This window comes from Geotrypetes seraphini, chromosome 3 (assembly GCF_902459505.1).
Source record: "Geotrypetes seraphini chromosome 3, aGeoSer1.1, whole genome shotgun sequence".
Classification (NCBI taxonomy): Eukaryota; Metazoa; Chordata; class Amphibia; order Gymnophiona; family Dermophiidae; genus Geotrypetes; species Geotrypetes seraphini.
Window position 1 is genome coordinate 358,156,796 of NC_047086.1, and position 22,967 is coordinate 358,179,762.

Consider the following 22,967-nt stretch of genomic DNA (forward strand, 5'->3'; position numbering starts at 1 on the left):
TCACATATTTCTCTTATGACATCTCAGGCTACAAAACTATACATTTTTCTGTGGTCGACATTATCAATATATGTTAATGTTTTTTAGATGTCTTTGTACCCCTGAGGCAGGCTTTCAAAAGCCAAAACATGGACCGTGTCAAAAAGGGTCAGCAAACTATTTAATTCAAAGACAATTTTATTAACTTTTAATAAATAATTATCTTTTTAACAAATACTCATCTATTTGTGTATCCCTGTTTGATGTGTATAATTCCATCCCCCCTTCATTATCTGCAATTTCTTCATGGGGTATCTTTCCTTGTTTTTTTGCTGTGTATTATGTGACTGAAACATTCTGAAAGTGGAACAGGAGGATGGTGATCTCGAAGGCGGATAGTTTCCAGAATACTTTAGGTTGATGATAGATTCCCCTAAACAGAAATTTAATAGTCTTTTTTACAAAAGCACAAAAGCAATTTTTAGTGCTGGCTGGCTCTCTGAATGCTCTGCGCTGCTCCCAACGTTCATAGAACTCTATGAGCATCGGGAGTGGCGCAGAGCATTCAGCGTACCAGCCGGTGCTAAAAACCACTTTTGTGGTTCTGTAAAAGAGGTGGGGGAGGTAAATGCTGTTATTTTATTATTGATAACCATTTCTGTTTATTTAGTATCACTCATTCATTGCTGCTCAGTACTGCCCATAAAATGGAATATTTGCTTGTTTCATCTCTATTTCTTCATACTAACTGTATCAAAATGATGATAACATGCGGTAAGAATATATTTTTGCAACTGTTGGCAGTCCTGATCCAGAATCAACCTCGGTTGCAGGGGATTATGGTAGACGGTATTGAACATCGTATAGCTCTATTTGCCGACGATAATCTTTTGTATATAGTGGATCCTGACTGAACTGTGGGGCCCTTGCTACATATCTTGGAGTGTCCGGGTTTAAGATCAACTAAGACAAGACCAAGATGATGAATCTTTCCTTGGGGGAGCCCCAGATTCTTGATCTTCAGCGCCAGTTCCATTTAAATGGGCATCCAAGGGCATTAAATACTTGGGTATCTATTTGCCCATGGATTTGGAACAGCTATACGAGGCTAACTATGGGGCGGTTATCAGGAATATTCGGTCGGATCTCCAACGGTGGCATGGGTTCTGGCTCTTCTGGGTGGGGTGCGTATCGCCGTCCTCCAGATGAATGTGTTACCCCAGATACTATTTTTGTTTCAGACGCTTCCTGTTCCTTTACCTCCTAGGATGTTCAAGATCTTACAGGTAGAGTTTAGGAAGTTTATTTGGGCGAATAGAGCACCTCGAATTTCCCAGCGGGTGATGTGGACTGATAGGACACGGGGGGGTGGGAAGGGGGTCCCCAATCTTAGCTGGTATTATCAGTCTGCGCAGTTACGGATTCTATTGGAATGGGAATTGAGTCCTCATAAGTGGGGTGTGCGGTTGGAACAATCCTTTGTATCTCGCCATAGCCTGTCCACAGGAATCTGATCATCACAGACGGTTCATCAGTGGGAGATGGAGACTAACAATCCTTATATTTTGCATTTGATAAAATTGTGGGATAGCCTTAAGAGGGAATTTAATAATGGGGTGGTCCTTTCTACCTTGACTTCTTTGCGGGATGAACCCCGATTCTTGGTAGGTAAAAACCAATCCAGTATTTGAGCGGTGGGAACAACTTGAGCTTACCTGTTTTCGGGACTTTCTGCGTACCGGGACCGTAATTTCGTTTGAAGCTATGCTACTCATTCCAGGGGTGTGGTCAAGAGACTATTTGGCATATCTTCAAGTGAAACATTATCTAGGGGTTCAGGGGTGGGATAAAACATCTCCTCTGGCAACTGAACACTTAGAACAACTGTGGGAGACTTTGCAGAAGGTGCCCAGGCCTATTTCCATTATATATAAATACATCATGGGGAGAGTTGTGCCTAATTTGGCTTTCTGACACCACTGGGAGAGGGACCTGCATTGCATTTTTACAGATAAAGAGTGGGACACTATTTGTGCTGAGGTGGGTAGAGTGTCTGTTTGCGCATTAATGCAAGAAAATGCACATAAAGTGTTAAGTCGCTGGTATTATACTCCAGAACAACTTCATAAGATTTATCCTCAGACTTCGGACAGTTGTTGGTGCTGTCATAACGCTGTGGGAACTTTTCTCCATATATGGTGGGACTGTCCTGTGTTGGTACCCTGTTGGAAAACAGTGGCTGCGATCTTTGTCTCAATTGTTGGGGGTTCCTGTACCAAATACTCCTCAATGTTGTTTATTGGGGTTCTCTTCTGTATGTGTGACCAGATGGCAAACCCATTTACTGAGAATGGGGCTAGCAGCGCTTAAATGCCTCATAGCTGCCTATTGAAAACAGTCCCTGGTGCCTGATGTGGGTGAATGGAGGGTTAAGTTATCCTTGATGTGGAAGATGGAATTATATGTGGCTAAACGCAGAGGTTATTATCAGCAATCATTACATACCTGGTCAGTTCTTGTTCGGAAATTGGATATTTAGGGTTATGAAGAGACTTTGATCCTACAGTGCTTCTTAGCAGAGGGGGGGTAAGGGGGGATTGGGTTGTTCATAAGGGAGTTCCTCTTGCTATTGTTGGTTTTGCATTTTTTTGTAATGCGGTGTTGTTTTGCCGCCAGTTTTCCTGTACATCTTTTGATGTTTAATTGTGCTATTCCTTTGTTAAAATTTCAATACAAAATTTTAAAAATTAAATAAAAGAAAAGTAAAAAAAATATATATTTTTGCTCAAATATGACAATTCCTCAATGCAGTCTTTAAGAAATATGATGAAATCAAAACATTTACCAACCTGAAGATCCTGCCTCTTAAAACATGTTCCTTTTGTCATCTTCATCAAAGCACCAGGCCTTGCATTTCTTTGTTGCAGTGTTTGCATTTTGCACGCATGTCTGCCTTATAGGTAGAGGAACCTCATTAAAATATTCCCAAACTGAGTCTCTCTTTACAATCTTGTGCCATTATACTACTACTTATCACTTATATAACACTGAAAGGCGTACACAGTGCTGTCCATTTTGACATTTATAGACAGTCCCTGCTTTAGAAGAGCTTACAATCTAACTTGGACAGATAGACACATAGAATTGGGGATGCAGAACCCAAGTTGAGAGGAGTTAGGATCGAAAGCACTTTCAAAGAGGTGGGCTTTTAACTGGGCCTTGAAAACTACCAGAGATGGAGCCTGCTATAGGGATTCGGGCAGCTTGTTCCAAGCATATGGTGCAGCAAGGCAGAAGGGACAGAGTCTGGAGTTGGCAGCCAAAGAGAAGGATACAGAAAGGAGGGACTTACCAGCTGAGCGGAGCTCATGGGAGGGGGGGTCATAGGGGGAGATAAGTGAAGAGAGATAGTGAGGGGCAGCCAGAGGAGTTTGAATTGTATTCGGAAATGGATGGGAAGCCAATGAAATGACTTTAGGAGAAGGGTAACGTGAGTAAAGTGGCTCTCCCGTAATATGAGTGGTGCAGCCGAATTTTGGATGGATTGGAGGGGAACAAGATGGCTAAGCAGAAGGCCTGAGAGTAGCAAGTTGCAGTAGTCTAAGTGCGAGGTGATGAGGGCATGGATAAGTGTTTTGGTAGTGTGCTCAGAGAGGAAGGGTTGGATTTTGATATTATAGAGGAAGAAGTGGCAGGTTTCAGTGATATGTTGTACTTCGGCGATGAACGAGAGAGAAGTAAAAGTTGACCCCGAGATTACAAGCAGACAAAACAGGAAGGATGAGAGTGTTATCCATAGAGATAGAGAATGAGGGAAGTGGAGAGGTGGGTTTACTTGGGAAGATGAGCAGTCCTGTTTTAGCCATATTTCATTTTAGATGGTGCATAGAGGTAGATCTGGGAGTCGTCAGCATAGAGGTAATACTGGAAGCTGTGGGAAGAGATCAGCACTCCAAGTGAGCAAGTGTAGATTGAGAAAAGGTGCAGTCCCAGGATAGAGCCTTGGGGTACACCAATCAATAGTGGGAAGGCTGTGGAAGAGGAATTACCATTGCATACACTGAAGGTCTGATGGGAGAGATAGGAAGACAATTAGCAGAGGACAGAACCCTGGAATCCCAACAAGGACAGTGTATCAAGGAGTAGGCAATGATCAACAGTATCAAAGGCGGCAGCCAGATCAAGAAGGATGAAGATAGAGTAGAGGCCTTTGGATCTGGCTAAGAACAGATCATTGGAAACTTTAGTAAGGGCAGATTCCATGGTATGCAGTGGGTGAAAGCCTGACTGAAGTGGTTCCAGAATATCATGAGATGAGAGGAAGTCCAGGCAATGGCGGTGAACAGTATGTTCAAGTAACTTGGATAAGTAGAGGAGGAGGGAGATGTGGTGATAGTTGGAGGGACATGTGGGGTCCAGTGAGGGGGTCTTGAGGAGGGGTGTGACAATAGCATGTTTGAAGGCATCAGGGACAGTTGCAGTTGAGAGCGATAGGTTGAAGATGTGACAGGTAGGAGGGATGACAGAGGGCGAGATAGCACTGAGTAGATGAGTGGGAATTGGATTGGAGGAGCAGGTAGTGGGTTTGGAGGATGAGAGAAGATGTGTGGTTTCTGGTTTTCTCCTTCAAGGAGAGAATAATATGAAAAACATCAGACTATACACACAAAGATTCCAAGACTTGTGGAGCATTCTGCTCAAAAGGTTTCATTATCATTTTTACTGCTCTTCACAACTACCTCCTTCTGCAGATATATAAACTTAGTACTTAAAAGGTAAGGGATTGATTCTTTGTACATCAATTTGCAAAGGAACAATGGGTCTAAGGTCTTGTTCTCAACTCTATATTCTATAACAGGGGTGCCCAAAAGGTCGATCGCGATCGACCAGTAGATTGCAAAGGCAATGCGAGTCGATCGTACTCGTGTTGCCTTTGTGTTCTGTTCTCCCTGCTTCCCCGACGCCAGGCAAGTTCCTCTCCGACGTTAGAATTGACGTGGGGGGGAGGCTTGTGGGCTCGGCGCTTGTACATGCCTGGCCTGGCATCGGGGAAGCAGGGAGAAATCGGCGGCGGTGGCTTTGGGAGGTCAAGAGGGAAAGAAAGGAGAGGGGGCAGGGAGAGAGGAAGAAAAAGTTGGACACATGGATGGACAGAGAGATGTTGGTTGGGGATTGGAATGAGGTCTGGAAGAGAGGTAGCATGCAGGAGGCAGAAAGAAAGAAATATTGGATTTACAATCAGAAGAAGAAAGTGCAACCAGAGACTCATGAGATCACCAGATAGCAAAGGTAGGAAAAATGATTTTATTTTAAATTTAGTGATCAAAATGTGTCCGAATTTATATCTGCTATCTATATTTTGCACAAGGGTCTCCTTTTACTAAACCGCAATAGCGTTTTTTAGCACAGGAAGCCTATGAGTATCGGGAGCAACGTGGAACATTCAGTGCAATTCCCTGTACTAAAAACTGCTATCGTGGTTTAGTAAAAGGGGAGAGGGTATATTTGTCTATTTTTGTATAGTTGTTACTGAGGTGACATTGCATATTTTAAAGTCATCTGCCTTGACCTCTTTGAAAAAAACCCCGAAAATAAATGATGATTAACATTTTCTCTGCGTACAGTGTGCTTTGTGTTTTTTAAAATTTTATTGTTGGTAGACCATTTTGACTTGTTCATTTTAAAAGTAGCTCACAAGCCAAAAAAGTGTGGGCACCCCTGTTCTATAGCATTTTTGCTGTGAAGAAGAAGCATGTTATCTCTGCAGACACAAATGGATTAAGAACTGGTTAAAAGCTAGAAAACTGAAAGGAGGGTTAGATGGCCAGTATTCTCTCATCCAGAATCAGCTGCCAAAAAGGCACAATGACACCATGGCAGTGACCTCCCTCCTATTGTTTGGGTGAGCCTGGAGTTGGCAGTAGAGGAGAAGGGTACAGTTAAGAGAGACTTGCCTGATAAAAGGAGTTCCTGGGGAGGAGTATAAGAAGAGATAAAAGAGGAGAGATTTTGAGGAGCTGCAGAGTTGTTTGAACTGTTAGGGAGCCAATGAAGTGACGAGGAGAGGGGTAATGTGAGCATAGCAACACTGGCAGTATATACCGTATTTTTCACTCCATATGACGTACCCAAGATTTAGATGAGGAAAACAAGAAAAAAAAACATTCTGAACCAAATTCTCCCTGCCGGGTTCTGCACCCAACCCCACACTCCTTGTTAGGCTCTGCACCCTGTCCCCCTCCCTGCCAGGCCCTGTACCCCTCTGGTGGTCTAGTGGTAGGCCGGGACTGGACACAGGGCAGGCTGACAGGCAGGTCTAGTAGCAGGGCAGACAGGCAGGCACCGAAACAGGGGACAGGGCAGGACAGGCAGGCAGGTACCGGGACAGGGGACAGGGCAGGACAGGTAGGCAGACGAGAACTGGGACAGCCATTCACAGAGTGGCGCAGGACAAGGCAGGAAGCGAAAAATTTTCACCTGCCTGCTTACCGTTCGGGGGGAGAAAGGAGAGAAGGATAGGAAGCTGTAGGGCTGGACCATCATTCATGGAACGGCAAGGCAGGAAGCAAAAAACTCACGCCTGCCTTCTTGCCGCTCCGACGCTGCCTGCTGCTGGGGAGAAAGCAGGATGAAGGGCAGGAAGCTGTAAGCTCCTGCCGTACAACGCTGGACCGCCAGACCACTGGAGAAGTTAAGATGGGGGGGTGGGTTAGTTAGAATTCGCCTTATAAGACACACCCTTATTTCCACTCACTTTTGGGGGGAAAAAAGTGTGTCTTATAGAACAAAAAATACGGTAAGTTCAGCAGAATTTTGAATGGACTGAAGGGGAGAGAGATGGTTTAGTGGAAGTTTTATAAGAAGCAAGTTGCAGTAATCTAGACGAGAAGTGACAAGAGTGTGGATAAGGGTTTTGGTAGTAACAGGCTTTAGTGGTCTGTTGGATTTGTGCAGAGAAAGAGAGAGAGGAGTCAAAGATGACTTTGAGATTGTGAGCTAATAAGACAGGGAGGATGAGAATGTTATCCACAGAAATAGAGAATAGGGGAAGAGGAGACATAGGTTTTGGTGGAAAGATAATAAAAGAAGCTCAGTCTTCTTTCTGTTACTGTCCTTATGTTACTCTTTGTGCTGTCACCACTTCTGATGGGTGGCTGTTCCATGCCTTCACCATTCCTGCTGTGAAGAAATAAAGGGAAGAAAGGCTGAGTGATGGGGACAACAACTGGGAACGTGACAGTGTGAGTGGAGGAGAAACAGGCTTTGAGAGTGAGAGGAATTAATTGAGAGAACATGTTTATTATAAAGCTTGAAGCCATCTCTATACTAAATCAAAGTGGTTCACATGGGCTATAATGGAATAAGAGAGGGGAAGAAGAAGCTCCTTTTTCTTTTGCTGCTTTTTTGGGTTTGGGGAAAGGGACTGAGAGGAAAGAGATCATGATGGAGGGTAGAGACATGAAGATTACAATGAAGATTACAGGTGATAAGTAGCATGACGGGGTGACTCTAGAACAGGGGTGTCAAAGTCCCTCCTTGAGGGACGCAATCCAGTCAGATTTTCAGGATTTCCCCAATGAATATGCATGAGATCTATTTGCATACACTGCTTTCATTGTATGCTAATAGATCTCATGCATATTCATTGGGGGAAATCCTGGAAACCCGACTAGATTGCGGCCCTCGAGGAGGGACTTTGACACCCCTGATTTAGAAGGAAGTGAAGTGAAGTGAAATGAAAGAAGATAGAGAGACACACTATGGAAAGTCAAACACATGGAGTAAAGAGAAATGAAAGAAATGAAAAGACAAAAAACATGAAGGCAGGGGAAGCATAAGGAAAGACCAAGAGCAAACAGAGTCAGAGGATATAAGACAAACTTTAGACAAAAATGTAAAGATTTCTGTGCTACCTAGGCTGGATCAAGGGTGGGGAATAGGCTGGTATTTTGTAATTCTTCTCCAGCCCTATGGTCACTAGGATGCATAAGTTATTTTGCTGAAAGGACAAAAGGGAGCAGAGGGAATTATGTTAGTATGTGATGTGATGCCATGGTCTGAAAAAGTTTTGTAATAAGACCTATAGTTGAGCCTCAAATTGAAAGAGAAATGGAGAGGAACATCATGTCCCTTTTTCACAAAAATAGAACAAACAGCTTCCCTGAGTGTGAGTGGTATGGCCAGGCTGGACTGGAAGGAATATGACTATGGTATCGATGGGCTATGGATGGGTAGAAGAGGAAAGGGGAGGGAGGAGAAGAAAACAAGGTGGAGTAAATTGGTGGAGATAAGATGAGGATGGGGAAGAAACACACAATGTGTAATCCTTAAGGATAAACATTTCAGATATGAATGAGGAATAAAAAACCAATTGGGTTATGCTATTGTCCTCCTTAGGAGTATAGCCAAGGGTAGGCTCGAGCCCATCCACTTTTGCCTCAGACCCAACCAGAATTTTCCAGCTTGGCCATAATGGGGGGGGGGGTTAGCAATTAACAGAACACGTTACTTAAGTACCATTTTTCTGCTGACCTCCAGACTCGGAGATGGGGGCACTCCCTCCCAACCCCCTCTCTCCTTCGCCTGACTGCGGTTTACACTGGACTGCTCAAAGACCTGAAGCAGCAAAGTCAAAATGAGAAGGCAGCATGGGACCTCCCAACCACATATGTACTTATGGCCCTGAAGTGTCCCACTCCTCAGACAGACTTCCTACTTGTGTATGGGTAGGTTACTGCAGAGGCTTCAATTTGCATGTGCTCAAGCAGTCCCAAATTGCCATCTGATTTTCATATTACCTCTACAGGTTATCGGATAGTCCAGAGGTAGCCATGAGTAAGGGGTCAGTGGGGCCATAAAAAAGGGAGCTGATGCAGGGGACAGGGAAATTTGGAGGACAGATAGAGAGGGTGGTAAATAAGAATCCAGAGGAAAGATGCAGAAGCTACACATACTTGAAAAACTGATTGGGTAAAAGAGCTTGGGAAGCAGTGAAGGTGGACTTGGAGAAAATCCACTGCATATTCCTAGGATAAGCTACAAAAAAATCTGCGTTACTCTTTGCAATTTTGCCATGTACTGGGTTGGTCACTGTTGGAAACAGGATACTAGGCTTGAAGGACCTTCAAACTGACTAATATGGCCACTCTTATGTTCAAAACAGTCCTTTCCTGCAGCATTTTTCATCCTGTTTGCCTCGGTGCCTTCTTAGCACCACCCTTCTACCTATTTTGTGATGCCAGCATATATATAGGTCAGTAAAAGGATAAATCAATGTCTTATTGATTTATCCTTCTACTAAGTCTCTGAGATTCCAGTTATACCTAAACAGCACAACACAGAGGAGACCAAAATGTGTAGTTTTAAAGCCTGCTAGGCTGAAAGGTCAGACAAATCTAAATTAAAAATCTTTTTAAATTCCTTAAAAAACCCCAAATACTAGAAAATCTAACGTTTAAGAGTAAATCATCAAGCAAAAAGGCTGCTAACATAAACTTGGAGCATTGTAATCACATTTTAATAACGATTTTCGATCTTTTTTTAAAACAAAAAATTCAAAACTGTGCCCACCTCAAAACACTAATGTTATTTAAAAAAAAAAATAAATAAATGCTGGGAAAACACTTTAAAAAAAGATTAAAGCACTTAAAACTTTTGTGCATTCCAGGAGTTTAAAAAGATTTTTAATTTTGATCTGATCTAAACTTTTACTCTAGCAAGTGGATTTAAAACTAGCTTGTTATCACAGTATGGTAGATTCAGTGCTTCTGCCTGTGGAGAGGAAATGCTGTTGCTCTCAAGAGCGTGTGCCTTTTTGGGAGTAATTTTCATCAATGTTTTTTTTACTTTTGGTCTTATGTGCGGTTTTAAATGATTTTCTGAACTTTAGGCTGTTTTGGACTCAACTCTACTTTTAGGGTTTTTAATCCCCATTTAGATATGTGTCCCTTTTGGTGGTGTTTATGTAGCATTTACTTTATATCACTGTCTGACTCTGCACTTCTAAATGGCTGTTTGCTTTTTGCACTTGCTTAATACTTTAGCAGTAATAGTATACAGTAGTACACTTTCAATGTAGTTTTCATGCATATGTTTTGAATATATTTTGACTGCATGAAACTTTGAGATTTTAAGCTTTACTTTTGTTTAATTATTATTTTCATTATGATTTGTATTATTGTAACTGATTTTGAATGCATGATATGAGGCTTGTCTTCATGATCTCATTTAAAATATGCTCTGCATCCTAGAAAAGGAATGGAGCCGTTGCCTTGTCATTAGAACAGTGCACTGAGAACAAGGGCAGCCAGTGTTCAAATCATGCTTCTCTCATTGATGCCCCTTGTGACCTTGGGTGAATCACTTTATCCTCCATTACTTTGGGTAAAAACATAAGAGGACTGGTTACTGATCTGTAGAAACCCTCAGCTCCACAAGTTAGCAAATTCCACAGCATATTTGGTTTTACTTGTTCAAGGTCAAAGATAATGGATTCCAAGTAGGGCCTGAGCCTTTGAAAGGCCAGTCATACAGTGTAGCAAAAAAATAGGACCCCTCCACCCAACATCCCAATTACTTTTACAAAGTATGAGCCCATCACCTTTAAAAAAAGAATGATATTCCAACTCCCACCAAACCACCCCACCCTTTTCAATCTCTTGCTGTCCCTGTAACTTTAATCATTCAATACCTTTCTCATCTGACTGCACACCTAACTGAGCCTCATCCTAGAAAAAATTCTGAAAGTCTCACCCACCTGATCCTATAGTAGTAATATTTGTTTCTGTTGGCTCCCAATTAAAGGATTGTTGCTTTATTTGGGAGCCTGACCCCTTGTGACAAATAGATAACTGCTGCTTTTCCTGGGGATTCTATCAGTTGGTTTAACACAGCAGCACGGAGGGACTGCTTTAAGATCCACCTACTGGTACAGAGTCACTTGTGACAAGGAGAAAAAGCATGTCAGGTTCTGAAGGAACTGTGTTTTCTTTCATCTCTCCTAACTGCTGCTCTTCCTGGGGATTCTATCAGCTGGTTCAACACAGTAGCATGATGGAGGGACTCAGATGTGTAATCTACAATCCAAAAAGGAGTCATCTAACAAACCATTTAAAATTAACCAGCATTTATGACTTGTGCTGCAGTGGTGTTGCCCTAATGGCTTGGAGAATGCCTCTTGTATCCAGCTCCCAGCCCATGACTTCTTCTGGAGTACCATGGGAGGATGGTCCATCTCTCTTCATTCTATGTTCTCAGAGCTGCAGCATTTGGTTCCAGCCTTTTAAGAACAAGGAAATTGAAGTGGAGTTGCTTGCCGACCCAGGCTGGCCTGGTTCGATTGGGGACATGGAATTAGAAGCTGACAGAGGGTAGTGAGCATGACACAGGTTTATTTATATTTTATTTTTACTTTATTTTTTGGGCTTGTTTAATTTTGCTATTTTTTTCCTACTTTTATTTTTAGGATTTTTCTTTGGGGTTCTTTGATATTGAAGCTTTCCCTTCTGTTATGCCTTTCACGCACCTATAGTTTTATCTTTTCCCTCTTCCTTATATAGGTAAATGTAAGTAATTATTTTTTTCATAGGTACTATACCCCCTCCTTTACAAAGCCGCACTAGGGTTTTTAGCGCTGGCTGTGATGGTAAGAACTCAGACGCTCATAGGAATTCCTTAAGCGTTGGAGTTCTTACCACCACGGCCGGTACTAAAAATGCTAACGCGGCTTTGTAAAGGAGGAGGATAGTTAGATTGTGAGCCTGTTGGGACAGAGAGGGAATTTCAAAATACCTGATTAGATTTTTGGCCATATTTAAGTCAATTTAATTGTTTTGTAAACTGCTTTTGAATCCTTTGGAGATTTAGCAGTATATAAGACACCTCATTAAATTAAAAGGAACTCTTTGTGGCAGGAGCATATGTAGATTGTTTCTGCTCCTTCTTTCCCCCATTAGACTCCAGCGGTTGTTCAGTAAGTGCTATGGAGAACACCATCAGCACTGAACATTTTAGTATTGGATGGGAGTGGAAGGGTTTCAAGAATTTTTTTCAAGGATTGGGGATTGTGTGGCTGGGCTTTGAAGCCAACTTTTCAAAATGATTGAGGGTGCTAAATTTGACAAATTACTTATTTAGATCAGTGGTCTCCAACCTTTTCATATGAGAAAGCTCTTAGGGCCACCGAAAGAGTAGGCTTATACATTTAAGCCTATACTAGTTATATACATAATTGAAAGTGGCAGATGAAATTTTAATGTGGCATATGAAATTTAATGTGGACAAATGCAAAGTGATGCTGCATATTGGGAAGAATAACCCAAATCACAGTTATTGGATGCTAGAGTCGACCTTGGGGGTTAGTGCCCAAGAAAAGGATCTGGTTGTCATTGTAGACAATACGATGAAACCTTCTGACCAATGTGTGGCGGCAGCCAAAAAAGCAAACGATGCTAGGAATTAAAAAAGGGCTGGTTAAGAAGACTAAGAATGTATTGCTCCATTTTGTGACCTCAACTGGAGTATTGTGTTCAATTCTGGTCTCCTTATCTCAAGAAAGATATAGTGGCACTAGAAAAGGTTCAAAGAAGAGCAACCAAAATGATAAAGGGGATGGAACTCCTCGTATAAGGAAAGACTAAAAAGGTTAGGGCTCTTCTGCCCACCTCCCAATTTTATGCCTATTTACAAGCGTGGCACTATGGTGCCCACCTCCAACAAACCTACGGGGTTTCTTGGCACAGTGGACCACTAGACGCCTACCTCTTACATGTCCCGGTGTCGTTGAATTCTCTTTCCTTTTGGTATGGCATTGTGTGCTCTTCGGTGCCCCTTGGGAACATTACTATGATATGGGCCAAATGGAACAGAGACCTCTGTACCAATTATACTCAGGATTCTTTTGTAGCGTTATTTGGTATTTTGTATGAGTTTGTGAAATCTGCAGACCTGCAGGAAACCCAATTTAAACTTTTACATAGGGCCCAGATGAGCTTATGGGAGGACGCTACTTGTTCCAAATGTGAACAGATCTATGGCACGTTTATTCATTCCTTTTTAGAGTGCCCACGTTTGATCCTTTGGAACGACTCCTTTCAACAGCTCCAACTGGTACTTCAGAGAGATCTGGAGTGGGATTATAGCACATTGCTCTTGGGGGATCAGACTTTACTGATAGAGCAGGGAGTGACTGCTCCTCAGAGGCGCTTCATCTATATGGAATTCCTTGTGGTTCGGAAAACCATCCTGCAATATTGGACGCAAGCTGGGGATGTGCTTATCGAGCTGTGGATTCACCAGATGGTGGAGGTGGCCCGATTTGAATTATGATATTACAAATCCACCCTGAACATTGATATCCAGGCTTACAAAGCCTTGTGGACTGCATTTCTTCACCTACCATTAGTCTCTCGCATTGGGGCAGGAGGGGGGTGGACCTTAATTGTCTTGTCTGACTGTTTGACTATATGGTGTATGAGTGTTGGTGCACTCATGGCTGGGTATGCAGGCCAGCGAGGTTTGGGGATATAAAATGAAGGAATTTCAGGGATCAGGTTATATATTGATGTACACTGCTTTTGCAGCCTCTCTTGCATGTTTGGAAGGGGGATTGTGATCTCTACCACTCTGTATTGTTTCTCATTCCTCCAGATTGCGAGGACTTGTCCTTTGACACAGTCTGCTATTCTTCCAGTCTGTATTCCATTTCATTGGTTGTAAGTTGTTATGTTCCTTAAATTCCTCAATAAAAATGATTAAAAAAAAAAGAAAGGTAAGAACTTAATATCGTTATAACAGTAACAGCAAGATTCTGCAGGTTTATATTAAGGGTCTAATCATTCATTCTTATACAATCTATTCCTGGACTAGTAGGTTATTTTTTCATACTTGCTAGAGCTTGTAGGAAGCCTCATTATACAGACTCTTGAGCCCCTCCCCTCTTTCCTTAGGACTGCCCCCCAGGAATCCAGTTTCTTTCCTACAAGCAAGACTGCGCACTGTTCCCTCTAAGCTGAGCAGGAGTCCTCCACCCACAGTCTCACCAATAGAGGGTGCTGTTTTACTGTCACATTTTTCAATTGTGAGGGACAGGCAAGTTCTGCAGGACTCCAGGGAACATACCTGTCCTTAGCGACTGAAAATATTCCACCCCCTAGTGGTAGCAATGCAGCTGGAGGACACCTGCTCAGCTTAGAGGGAACGCTCAAGTTTATTTTCTTTACGAACAAAATATTTTTTATTGATGCAAAAAACAAATATAATCACCAATGGCAAATTTAGGAGTATAGCCAATTTCAAATTGTAACATCAGAAGACAGAATAACACAGAAATATTGACACTGCAAGAATGAAAATACAATAGTGAAAAGTATATAATATAACAACACTCCTACCCCTCAACCCCCCACAACCTCAAGAGAAGTGAATAATAAAGAGATTAGGTTATGACTATACAAAAAGAAAAAATAACTCTTCGACAAGCCAACAGAGGAATAACCCAAAGGACCAGTATAACACACCAGGACCCTGGATTATTATGAACCCCAGTGAAACCCCTTCTTAGGCCCACCTTCCCAAACCCCACCCTCACCCCAGTTATGTAGTGAAAAAGAAAGAAAGAAGTATGAAAGTGTGTCAGAACCACCATATCAAATCCCCCCAATAGGAGGAATGGCTGCATCCCTCAAGCGATTGAGGAGAGAGCTACACACACGATGAGGAAACGATTGTATATAGGGGCCCCATATAGAATAAAAAAGTTTATTTTCTTTAAATTGTCTTTTGCTTTGAGAATTCAACCCTTGTGCTGCAGAGGTTCCCTGCGGGGACAGCTCTGGCTGCGGGAGATCACAGACTGGGGAAAGTCTGTTTCCAGGGGGTTGGCTGCTTGGCAGTGCACTGTCTGGGCAGCCTGCACTTCAGCTCAGGGACTGTTCCCTTGGGAGCTGGTTCACCCCAGGTTCATCCGCTAGTGGGTTTGAATGCAGGCTGCATGACTCTGTGAGGTGTATCTGGGATTGGGGCCAACTGCACCCCTCTGCCAGGTAGTTTACGTGGTGTGTTCTGGTGGCAGAGGTCACTGGCCACAGGACTTGGGCCAGTGAGACAGTCAGAAGACCAGCAGTCCAGTTTGCAAGACTTGTTGAGGCAGAGGATCTTCCTGTAAGCTGATTCAGCTTCTTTCTGCAGCCTTCCAGCACATAGCATAGCACAGGGAATACAGAGCTGACATTCTGTCACAGAGATTTGGGGGGAGTCCTTAAAAGTGGTTTTTGGGCAGTTTGAGAGTTAGCCCTAATCCCCCACCCCTAAAATTGCTGCTTTTTGGGGGGTTCCTGTGCTTTTCCTGAGCTATTTTTTTTTTTAAATTGCTTGGCGACCCTCTTTAATTTTTCTTAATTGGCATCTAAAGTTATTTTTTACCTCTACAAGCTTCATTTTTGCAAGAAAATCAATTCAGATGGAGTTCCCAAGGCAGGATACTTTGGATTTTTGCCTTGTTTGAGGTGGATGTCTGTCTGGCAAGCAGTTGTGTTTCATGTACTGTACAGCGTGGGAGGTGGATGTAATTTTGTTGGTCCAAGTACTCTAGACCTCTAAAAGGGGTCCTGCCACTGTTCTTGCCCATGGTAACGGGAAAATGTTGAAAGTGGGCCCCAAAGAGTGTGCAATTGCTGCCCCGGCGAAACATAAATGTAGTTTGGTGGCTAGATCTCACATGTCCTCCAAGAGTTCCAAGAAGGGTCTGCAGGAGATAGCTTCTGCCCTGGATGATGGATTTTCTCCCAAATTTATTAACATGATGTATCGGGCTTATTTGGCTAAGAAATTAATGCCAGCTGCCTCTGTACAAGTGTCCTTGCCGGCTGTGGGGACCCCTCCTTCCCAGGGCACAGGAATTTTTCCCTGCTCTCCCACTGTGGTCCCGGTTAGTGTGCTGGCGGTATCTGTGGTTGAACCTGATGTTTTGATCATGCCTTTAATTACGGAGGTGGGCACCACTACAACGGGGGATGTTATAGCACTTGTGGGTCTCCAGGACCAAGATACGGGTGGACCCCTGGATCTGAGGGAGGATCATATGGTGTGGAGATTTTTTAAGCCCACACATTGGTGGATTTGATCTGTAAGTTCCTCCAGGAGTTGAAGCTGGAGGCTGGGCAGCCTGTCGCTATAGAATGTTTCCTCATGAATGATCATAGGTTGCAGTCGCTATCTTTCCTGATCATCCTGACGTAGTTAAGATACTCACGGGCATTTGGAAGGCGCCTAAGGGCCCCTTGAAATGTGCTAGGGCGATTTGGCTTTTATCTGCCGTCATGTTTCTATGTCTCAGCTCTATCTGATGGCGGCCGCTTTTAACCATCGCTTTGCGTCCTAGAAGGTGGATTCCTCTGTGGCACAGGTTACTAAATGCACTTCTCTCCCCGGGGGGGGGTGGTGAGGGCGGGATCCTGAAGGATGCCTGTGGCTGCCTTCCTGCGGATCGTGGGGGGGGGGGGGGGTGACTCTTGTCCTTCCTGGCAAAAAGGCAGGCCATCACTTTAGGACCTGGAGGTCCTCTGGGATGTCTACAAGCTGGAATTTCATTGCCCTCTAGCGGATTATTTCCTGGATTCCCCTGCGGGAGAAGACACCTCATGGCACTTTCAGCTGCGCACGTGACCAGAGTGGACAATGTCCAGGTGGATTATCTCAGTAGTCAGACTTTAGACCCTGGGGAGTGGTCCCTGTCCCAAAGAGCATTCGACTGTATAGTGGAACACGAGTCATCCTACATTTGACCTCATAGCATCGGCGGCCAACAAGGAAGTGGATCGGTTCTTCAGTCAACGTTGCGAGGCTGGCAGTGAAGGTCTGGACGCTCTGGTTCAGCCCTGGCCACGGGAAGGTCTTTCGTATGTCTTCCCTCTGTGGCCCATGATTGGGCATCCGTTGAGACGGATAGCGACCCACAGGGGTCAAGTGATCTTTGTCGCGCCCAACTGGCCGTAGCACCTGGGGTATGTCGACCTGGTTCAGCTGCAGCAGGATCAGGGGCTCTGGCTCCCTTGTCATCCATGCCTTCTCACTCGGAATACAATTGTGCTGCAGGTTCTGGACCGCTTTGGTGTTATGGCCTGACTATTGTGCACGCGACTCAAGCAGGGGCTATTCTTTGGCCATTATTGCCACTCTTCTGCACAGCAAGAAGTCATCCACAGTGGTGGCCTATGCGAAGGCTTTGATATGTTATCAGGCGTGGTGCATCCAGATGCATGAGGATCCACCTATCCCTTTAGTTTCTCATATTCTGGAGTTCCTTCAGATTGGCCTAACGAAAGGCCTGATGGTGGCCTCTCTCCTGAGTCCAGATTGCTGATCTTTCTTGTATGGGCCCTAATTCCCTGAGGGTTCCCTAGCCACTCATTCAAATGTTGTCTGCTTTCTGCAGGGCGCTCTGTGACTTCGGCCCCTGCTGCTACTCCCCTGCCTGACTTGGAATCTCAACCTGGTTCTCTGCTCTCTGGCTCGTCCGCCTTATGAGCCTCTGAAGCAAGTATCCTTTAATGGATCTTATGAACAAGATTGTTTTTCTGGTGGCCATTACCTCTGCCTACAGGGTTTTGGAGCTTCAGACTCTTTCCTGCCAGGATCCTTCTCTGCGTATTATGGATTCCGGCATGTTGCTGCGCATCGTTCCCTCCTTTCTTCCAAAAGTGGGCTCGGCTTTCTACATTAATCAGGAAGTCTGTCTTCCTGCTTTTGCTTCCACCGGTTCAAGTGAGCAAGACTGGGTGTTGTGGTCCCTGGACGTGCGCAAGATCTTATTGTGGTTCCTGGAGGTTACAAACGATTTTTGTCTCTCTGACCCTCTCTTTGTTCTGGCATGTCCTGCTCACAAGGACAGGTGGCTTCCAAGGCTACTATTTCCAGATGGATCCATATGGCCCTTTCCTTTGCTTACATAGTGGCCAGAAAGAAGCCTCCCCCCCCCCTTCGCAGTGAGGGCTCATTCTACCAGAGGCATCTCTTCTTCTTGGGCAGAGTCATCAGCAATCTCTTTAGAGGAGATTTGCAATGCTGCTACCTGGTTCTCTTTGCATATGTTCACCAAGTTTTACAGGATTGACGTGGTGGCCAAGCAGTATGCTGCTTTTGGTTCCTTTTAGGCAGCAGGCTCATCAGACCCACCCTGATTCTCCAGGATTGCTCTGTTACGTCCCACTAGTCCAGGAATAGAGTTGAATTGTATAAAAGCGAAAGATTGTCTGCCTTTACAACTACTGGTAAGCTGGATTTCTGTTTTCTGAACAGCTTTTATAAGAGTGCCATCAGAATGAGTTTGGCACTTAGTTTTGGGGGGTCCCTAGTTCTGGTACCTCCTTCTGAGTGCAGGCTATGTCTCCTTATAGCACTGTTCTTTTTGTCTAATGACTTGTTTCAATTGTTGCTGTTTGTTCTAAATTTCTTGTTATAAGCAGATTAGACGTGTCCCCATACCCCTCTCTTTTGCCTTTGTCCTCTACAGATGTTCCTGGCTGCTTTGTCACAGACTGGATTACTGGGGGTCAGTCCTGAGGTAAGAGAGGAGGGGCTCAATACTCTGTGTAATGAGGCTTCCTACAAGCTCTGGTGAGTATGGGAAAATAACCCACTAGTCCAGGAATAGAGTGTGGATTTACAAGAAAGAAGATTAACAAAGAACCTAATCTTTCATTGACCTTAGATAATAATTCAGTTCTAGCATTTCTGAAAAAAACTACTCAGGTAAAAAACATAGTCTTTTCCTTGATGTAATTTTGCTAATGAACATAAATTTAGTTAAAACAGAAAGTTGTGATACATTTGCTTTTTAGTTAAGAATAGCATACTTAGGTGCATTTGTTACCTAGGCAATTGTATATTTTTAAAGTGGGTTGTTTTTTTTTTAATGTCTTCTAGCACACATCCATAGATGGGTACCCAGAACCACACATTCAGCCCTCTAAATCAAGCAGTAGACAAAATATCCCAAGATGTCGCAACTCAGTTGCATCCATGACAGATGAACAGCCTCACATTGGAAATTATCGCCTGCTAAAAACCATAGGGAAAGGAAATTTTGCCAAAGTAAAACTGGCACGACATGTTCTTACTGGTAGGGAGGTAAGTGTCTTTGTTGAAGGCTTTTGGAATGGAATTTTCTTCTGGATGTGATTAAGATCAGATTCTTTATCATCTTGGTCTGAATAAGTGGATTGTTTCCCTTTTCTATCAGGATCCTGTGCAGCTCGACTGGCAAATGTTTTTTTTTTCACCAGAAGATTCAAATAAGAGCACAATTTCAAAATGTTTTGACAATAGAAATGGAGATAGATTTGCCATCTATGGATTCTTTATCTGATATCCCAGTGGATCACCTCTAGAATCTTTTTTTAACTAGTCTTTCAATTAAGCATACAAGAAAAAAATAGATTGATTCTATTTGTCCAATGAATTTGGTAAGGACTTTTGTGAGTTTGACCCTTGTTCAACTGCATTATTTAAATATCTACCTCCATGAAGTAATTTTATGGTTGACTAATCTGAATTTCATTTTCAAACAAGGTATATTTCCATCAAAATTTGCAATATTATGTTGACTCTTCTAGTGAAAGATTCTTTTAAACCACTTGATCAATGTTCTAACTACAGACCAGTGGCAAGTATGCCTTTTCTAACTAAATTAACTGAATAAACTGTAGCAGACCATCTACAGAGTTATTTGGAGAGATTTAACATCTTAGTTCCCAACAATATGTCTTTAGAAAATATTTTAGCACTTCATATGGTGCTAAATTAAGGCAATAGTGCATTGTTGATGCATCAGGATGTCTTCTGCAATTGAAATGGTTGATCATGACATATTACTAGAACACTGGCATCTATTGGAATAACAGGGATTGTACTCCAATAGTTTTCAGAATTTTTGAGTTCATAACAAGTTCATTGTTATGTAAATCTTTCTACATTATGTCTGGTGTCGTCAGGAATTCTTTAGTATGATCTTGCCAAATCAGAGTAAGGTCAAGTATACCACACCCATGCACCTTCTGACCACTGCAGTATAGAATTTTAAGCCTTGAGAGCTACTAGAGAGAGAGAGAGAGCAGAGAATTCAATCAGTTGATTAAAACTGAAGTCTTCAAGAGTGGGTTCAAGACTTGTATGGCACAACTCAAGGAAAGGAAATTAGCAGGTATAACTAAATTTCAACTTCCTTATTGTCTGTGCCATAGCAGACTGAACAAGTGAGATGTACCCCAGCAGAACTGCACCAGGAGGAGGAGGAGGATTCAGAGAATATAAAATATTCTGTCCTGAAGATATCTTCAAGCTAGACTGTCTAGGCTGGTTGCTTGTTCCTCAGTCACACAAGCTTTAGGTCCTTTCAGCACCTGCTTATTCCTGACAAAGGTAAGCCACCTTAGCTGCTTTGTTCCAATGAGCAAAAGAAGTTTTGGAAATCGGAAGTCCTTCCATTGGCCATGGGAAAACACAAATAAATTGTTTGCAGGTAGATAACTGAGTAAAATTCTCCAGGCATCCAATCTGTGGAGTCTTAGATTGAACCTTTGAACCTCATTCCAGAAAAGAGGAGAAAGAAACCTCTCGATTTTGGTGGAATGAGGAAATCATTTATGGTAGAATGAGTGAGTCTGGAAGCCATGGTTATAAGATCTTATTTATCTGGTTGCAAAGTCACTACTTCTGCCCCCCAGGGGCCGACCTTCTGAGGCAGGGCCCAGTGGATATGGAGGATCTTGATCCCTTGTGGTTCCATTCTGGCCTTTGAGAGGCAGTGCCTCATAGATTGGGGATTTTTATGATAGTTGCCCTCCTGAAGACCCATACAATAATCCACCTTATTGGCATATGTCTGGGTTTGGAGAGTCTCTGAGTATTGGAAAGCTTGAAGGTTCCGATTGCAGCATTTGCTTGTTGCAGGGGAAAGATCTTTGTGATTTTGTTGGTGACATATATGGATATTGTGTGCTTAGAAAGGGGGGGGGGATTACACACTTGCACCCCCGATTAAGCCAAGCCTGTCCTCATGGAATATGTCTAGTCCTCATTGTACTATTAGGGCTGTCTTGAGTCATTTAAGGTGGCCTCCTTGAAGGACTTCATGCTGAAGACAGTCTTCTTAGTGGCGATAGTGTCAGTGAGGAGGGTGTTGGAGCTGCAAGCCTTAACTTGCTGTATCCCATATGTCTCTTTCTTGGAAGACACTGTGTCCTCCAGTCATTCCACACACAATTTTCTACCATAGGTGATTTCTCTAATTCAGGAGGTTTCTTTGTTCTCCTTTCTGGAGTGAGGTTCAGAGGCTCAGTCCTAAAGACTCCACAGACTTGCTGTCTGGAGAATTCTACTCTGTTATTTACAGGAAACAAATTCCTCTACATTGCAAATAATTTATTTGTGTTTTTCCATGGCCCATGGAAGGTCTTCTGGCTTCCAAAATCTTCTGTTGCTCTTTGAATTAAAGTGGTTTATGTTTGTCAGGAACAAGCTGGTGCCAAGAGGACTGAAAGCTACCTTGACTCTGGTACAAGAAAACAGCCTGTACAATCTAGCTGTTTAACTAACACTGTATGAAACATTTCAAACCTCTGAAGCAACCCGCTCTCTGTAACACCTCTGGACATGTCCAGAAATCCTCTTCTGTAATCCACTTTGAACCACAAGGTAATGGCGGAATAAAAATCACTAATGTAATGTAAGATAACTTTAGGGCAGAGATCTGGTCATCGGTTCATTCTTTTGTAAAATGTTCTCACCAGAGGCCTCATCTTCTTCCTCCTGGTACAGTTCTATTTGGTACATCCCACTTGTTCAGTCTGGTATGGCACAGACAATAAGGAAGTTGAAATTTAGTCATACCTGTTAATTTCCTTTCCTTGAGTCATGCCATACCAGTCTTGGACCCATCCTTGAAGACTTCAATTTTAATTGACTCATTGAATTCTAAGCTTTCTCTCTCTATTGGTGTATGTAGACATGCCTTAAAATTCTATGCTGCAATGATCAGATGGGGTGCGGGTGTGGTACATTGGACTTTACTCTAATTTGGCAAGAGCATGCTGGAGAATTCCAGAAGACACCAGCCTATGTAATGGTCATGCCACTGGGAAATCAGTATCTCTACCTCCATCTGCTGGTAGAAAAAGAATATGGCCCATTTATTCACACTGGTATGAGAGGACTCAAGGAAAGGAAATGGAAATTTAGTCACTTTCAGCTTTTGAGTCTATGGTGGTGACTACAACCCTTTTCTTATTTGCTGATGTGAATTCATGCTTGTTTGTCAGGAACAAGCTGGTGCCAAGAGGACTGAAAGCTACCTTGACTCTGGTACAAGAAAACAGCCTGTACAATCTAGCTGTTTAACTAACACTGTATGAAACATTTCAAACCTCTGAAGCTGGTGGAACGGCCTTAAGTGATGATGGCAAAATCTGTTTATTGCATACTAAATGTAGAGAATATCTGTGTTAATTTGTGCAAACAAATGCTTTCTTACTTCATTCTTTATAGTTGTACTTGTTCTTGATGCAATTTTTAATGCTGTTCTTTGAAAAGATATGTGTTGCATGTTTTTCTGGCTCACAAAAACCTCATGTTCATTGACTGAAATTTTCATATTTCCATTGAATTTGAAATGCATCAGTGATGGAAAATATTTATTTTCAGGTTGCTGTGAAAATAATAGATAAAACACAACTAAATCCAACCAGTCTACAAAAGGTAAGATTCTTTTCTTCTGAGCAATTTTTGATAAATGAAAGTTTGGCATCTCTTTCCTTCATCCATGGGGATCCATCTTAAATATTTAGCCCTTCCTTTCTTCCCCCTTAGCTTGGTTAGATATCATGAGTGTATTCTCTTTGTTTCCAGTGTATTTTACTGAATCCTTCCTTTTTCTTTTATTTCCCATCATAGTGCTAAGTTTGGTTACAATGTCTATATTATAATTTATTAAAATC

At 42.8% G+C, this 22,967-nt stretch overlaps 1 protein-coding gene across 11 annotated transcripts in view; it reads left to right on the forward strand.

Moving 5' to 3' along the window:
* MARK1 (microtubule affinity regulating kinase 1) overlaps positions 1-22,967 on the forward strand; it is a 229,325-nt gene that overhangs the window by 33,631 nt on the left and 172,727 nt on the right. For 6 of the 11 annotated variants that reach the window (XM_033936869.1, XM_033936872.1, XM_033936868.1 and 3 more), the window contains exons 2-3: positions 18,901-19,104; positions 22,675-22,728. In XM_033936869.1, coding sequence (XP_033792760.1) covers positions 18,901-19,104; positions 22,675-22,728 — 258 coding nt within the window. Of the gene's footprint in view, positions 1-18,507; positions 18,539-18,900; positions 19,105-22,674; positions 22,729-22,967 lie in introns of those variants that run through there. The other 5 variants (XM_033936877.1, XM_033936879.1, XM_033936876.1 and 2 more) reach the window with 3 other exon arrangements.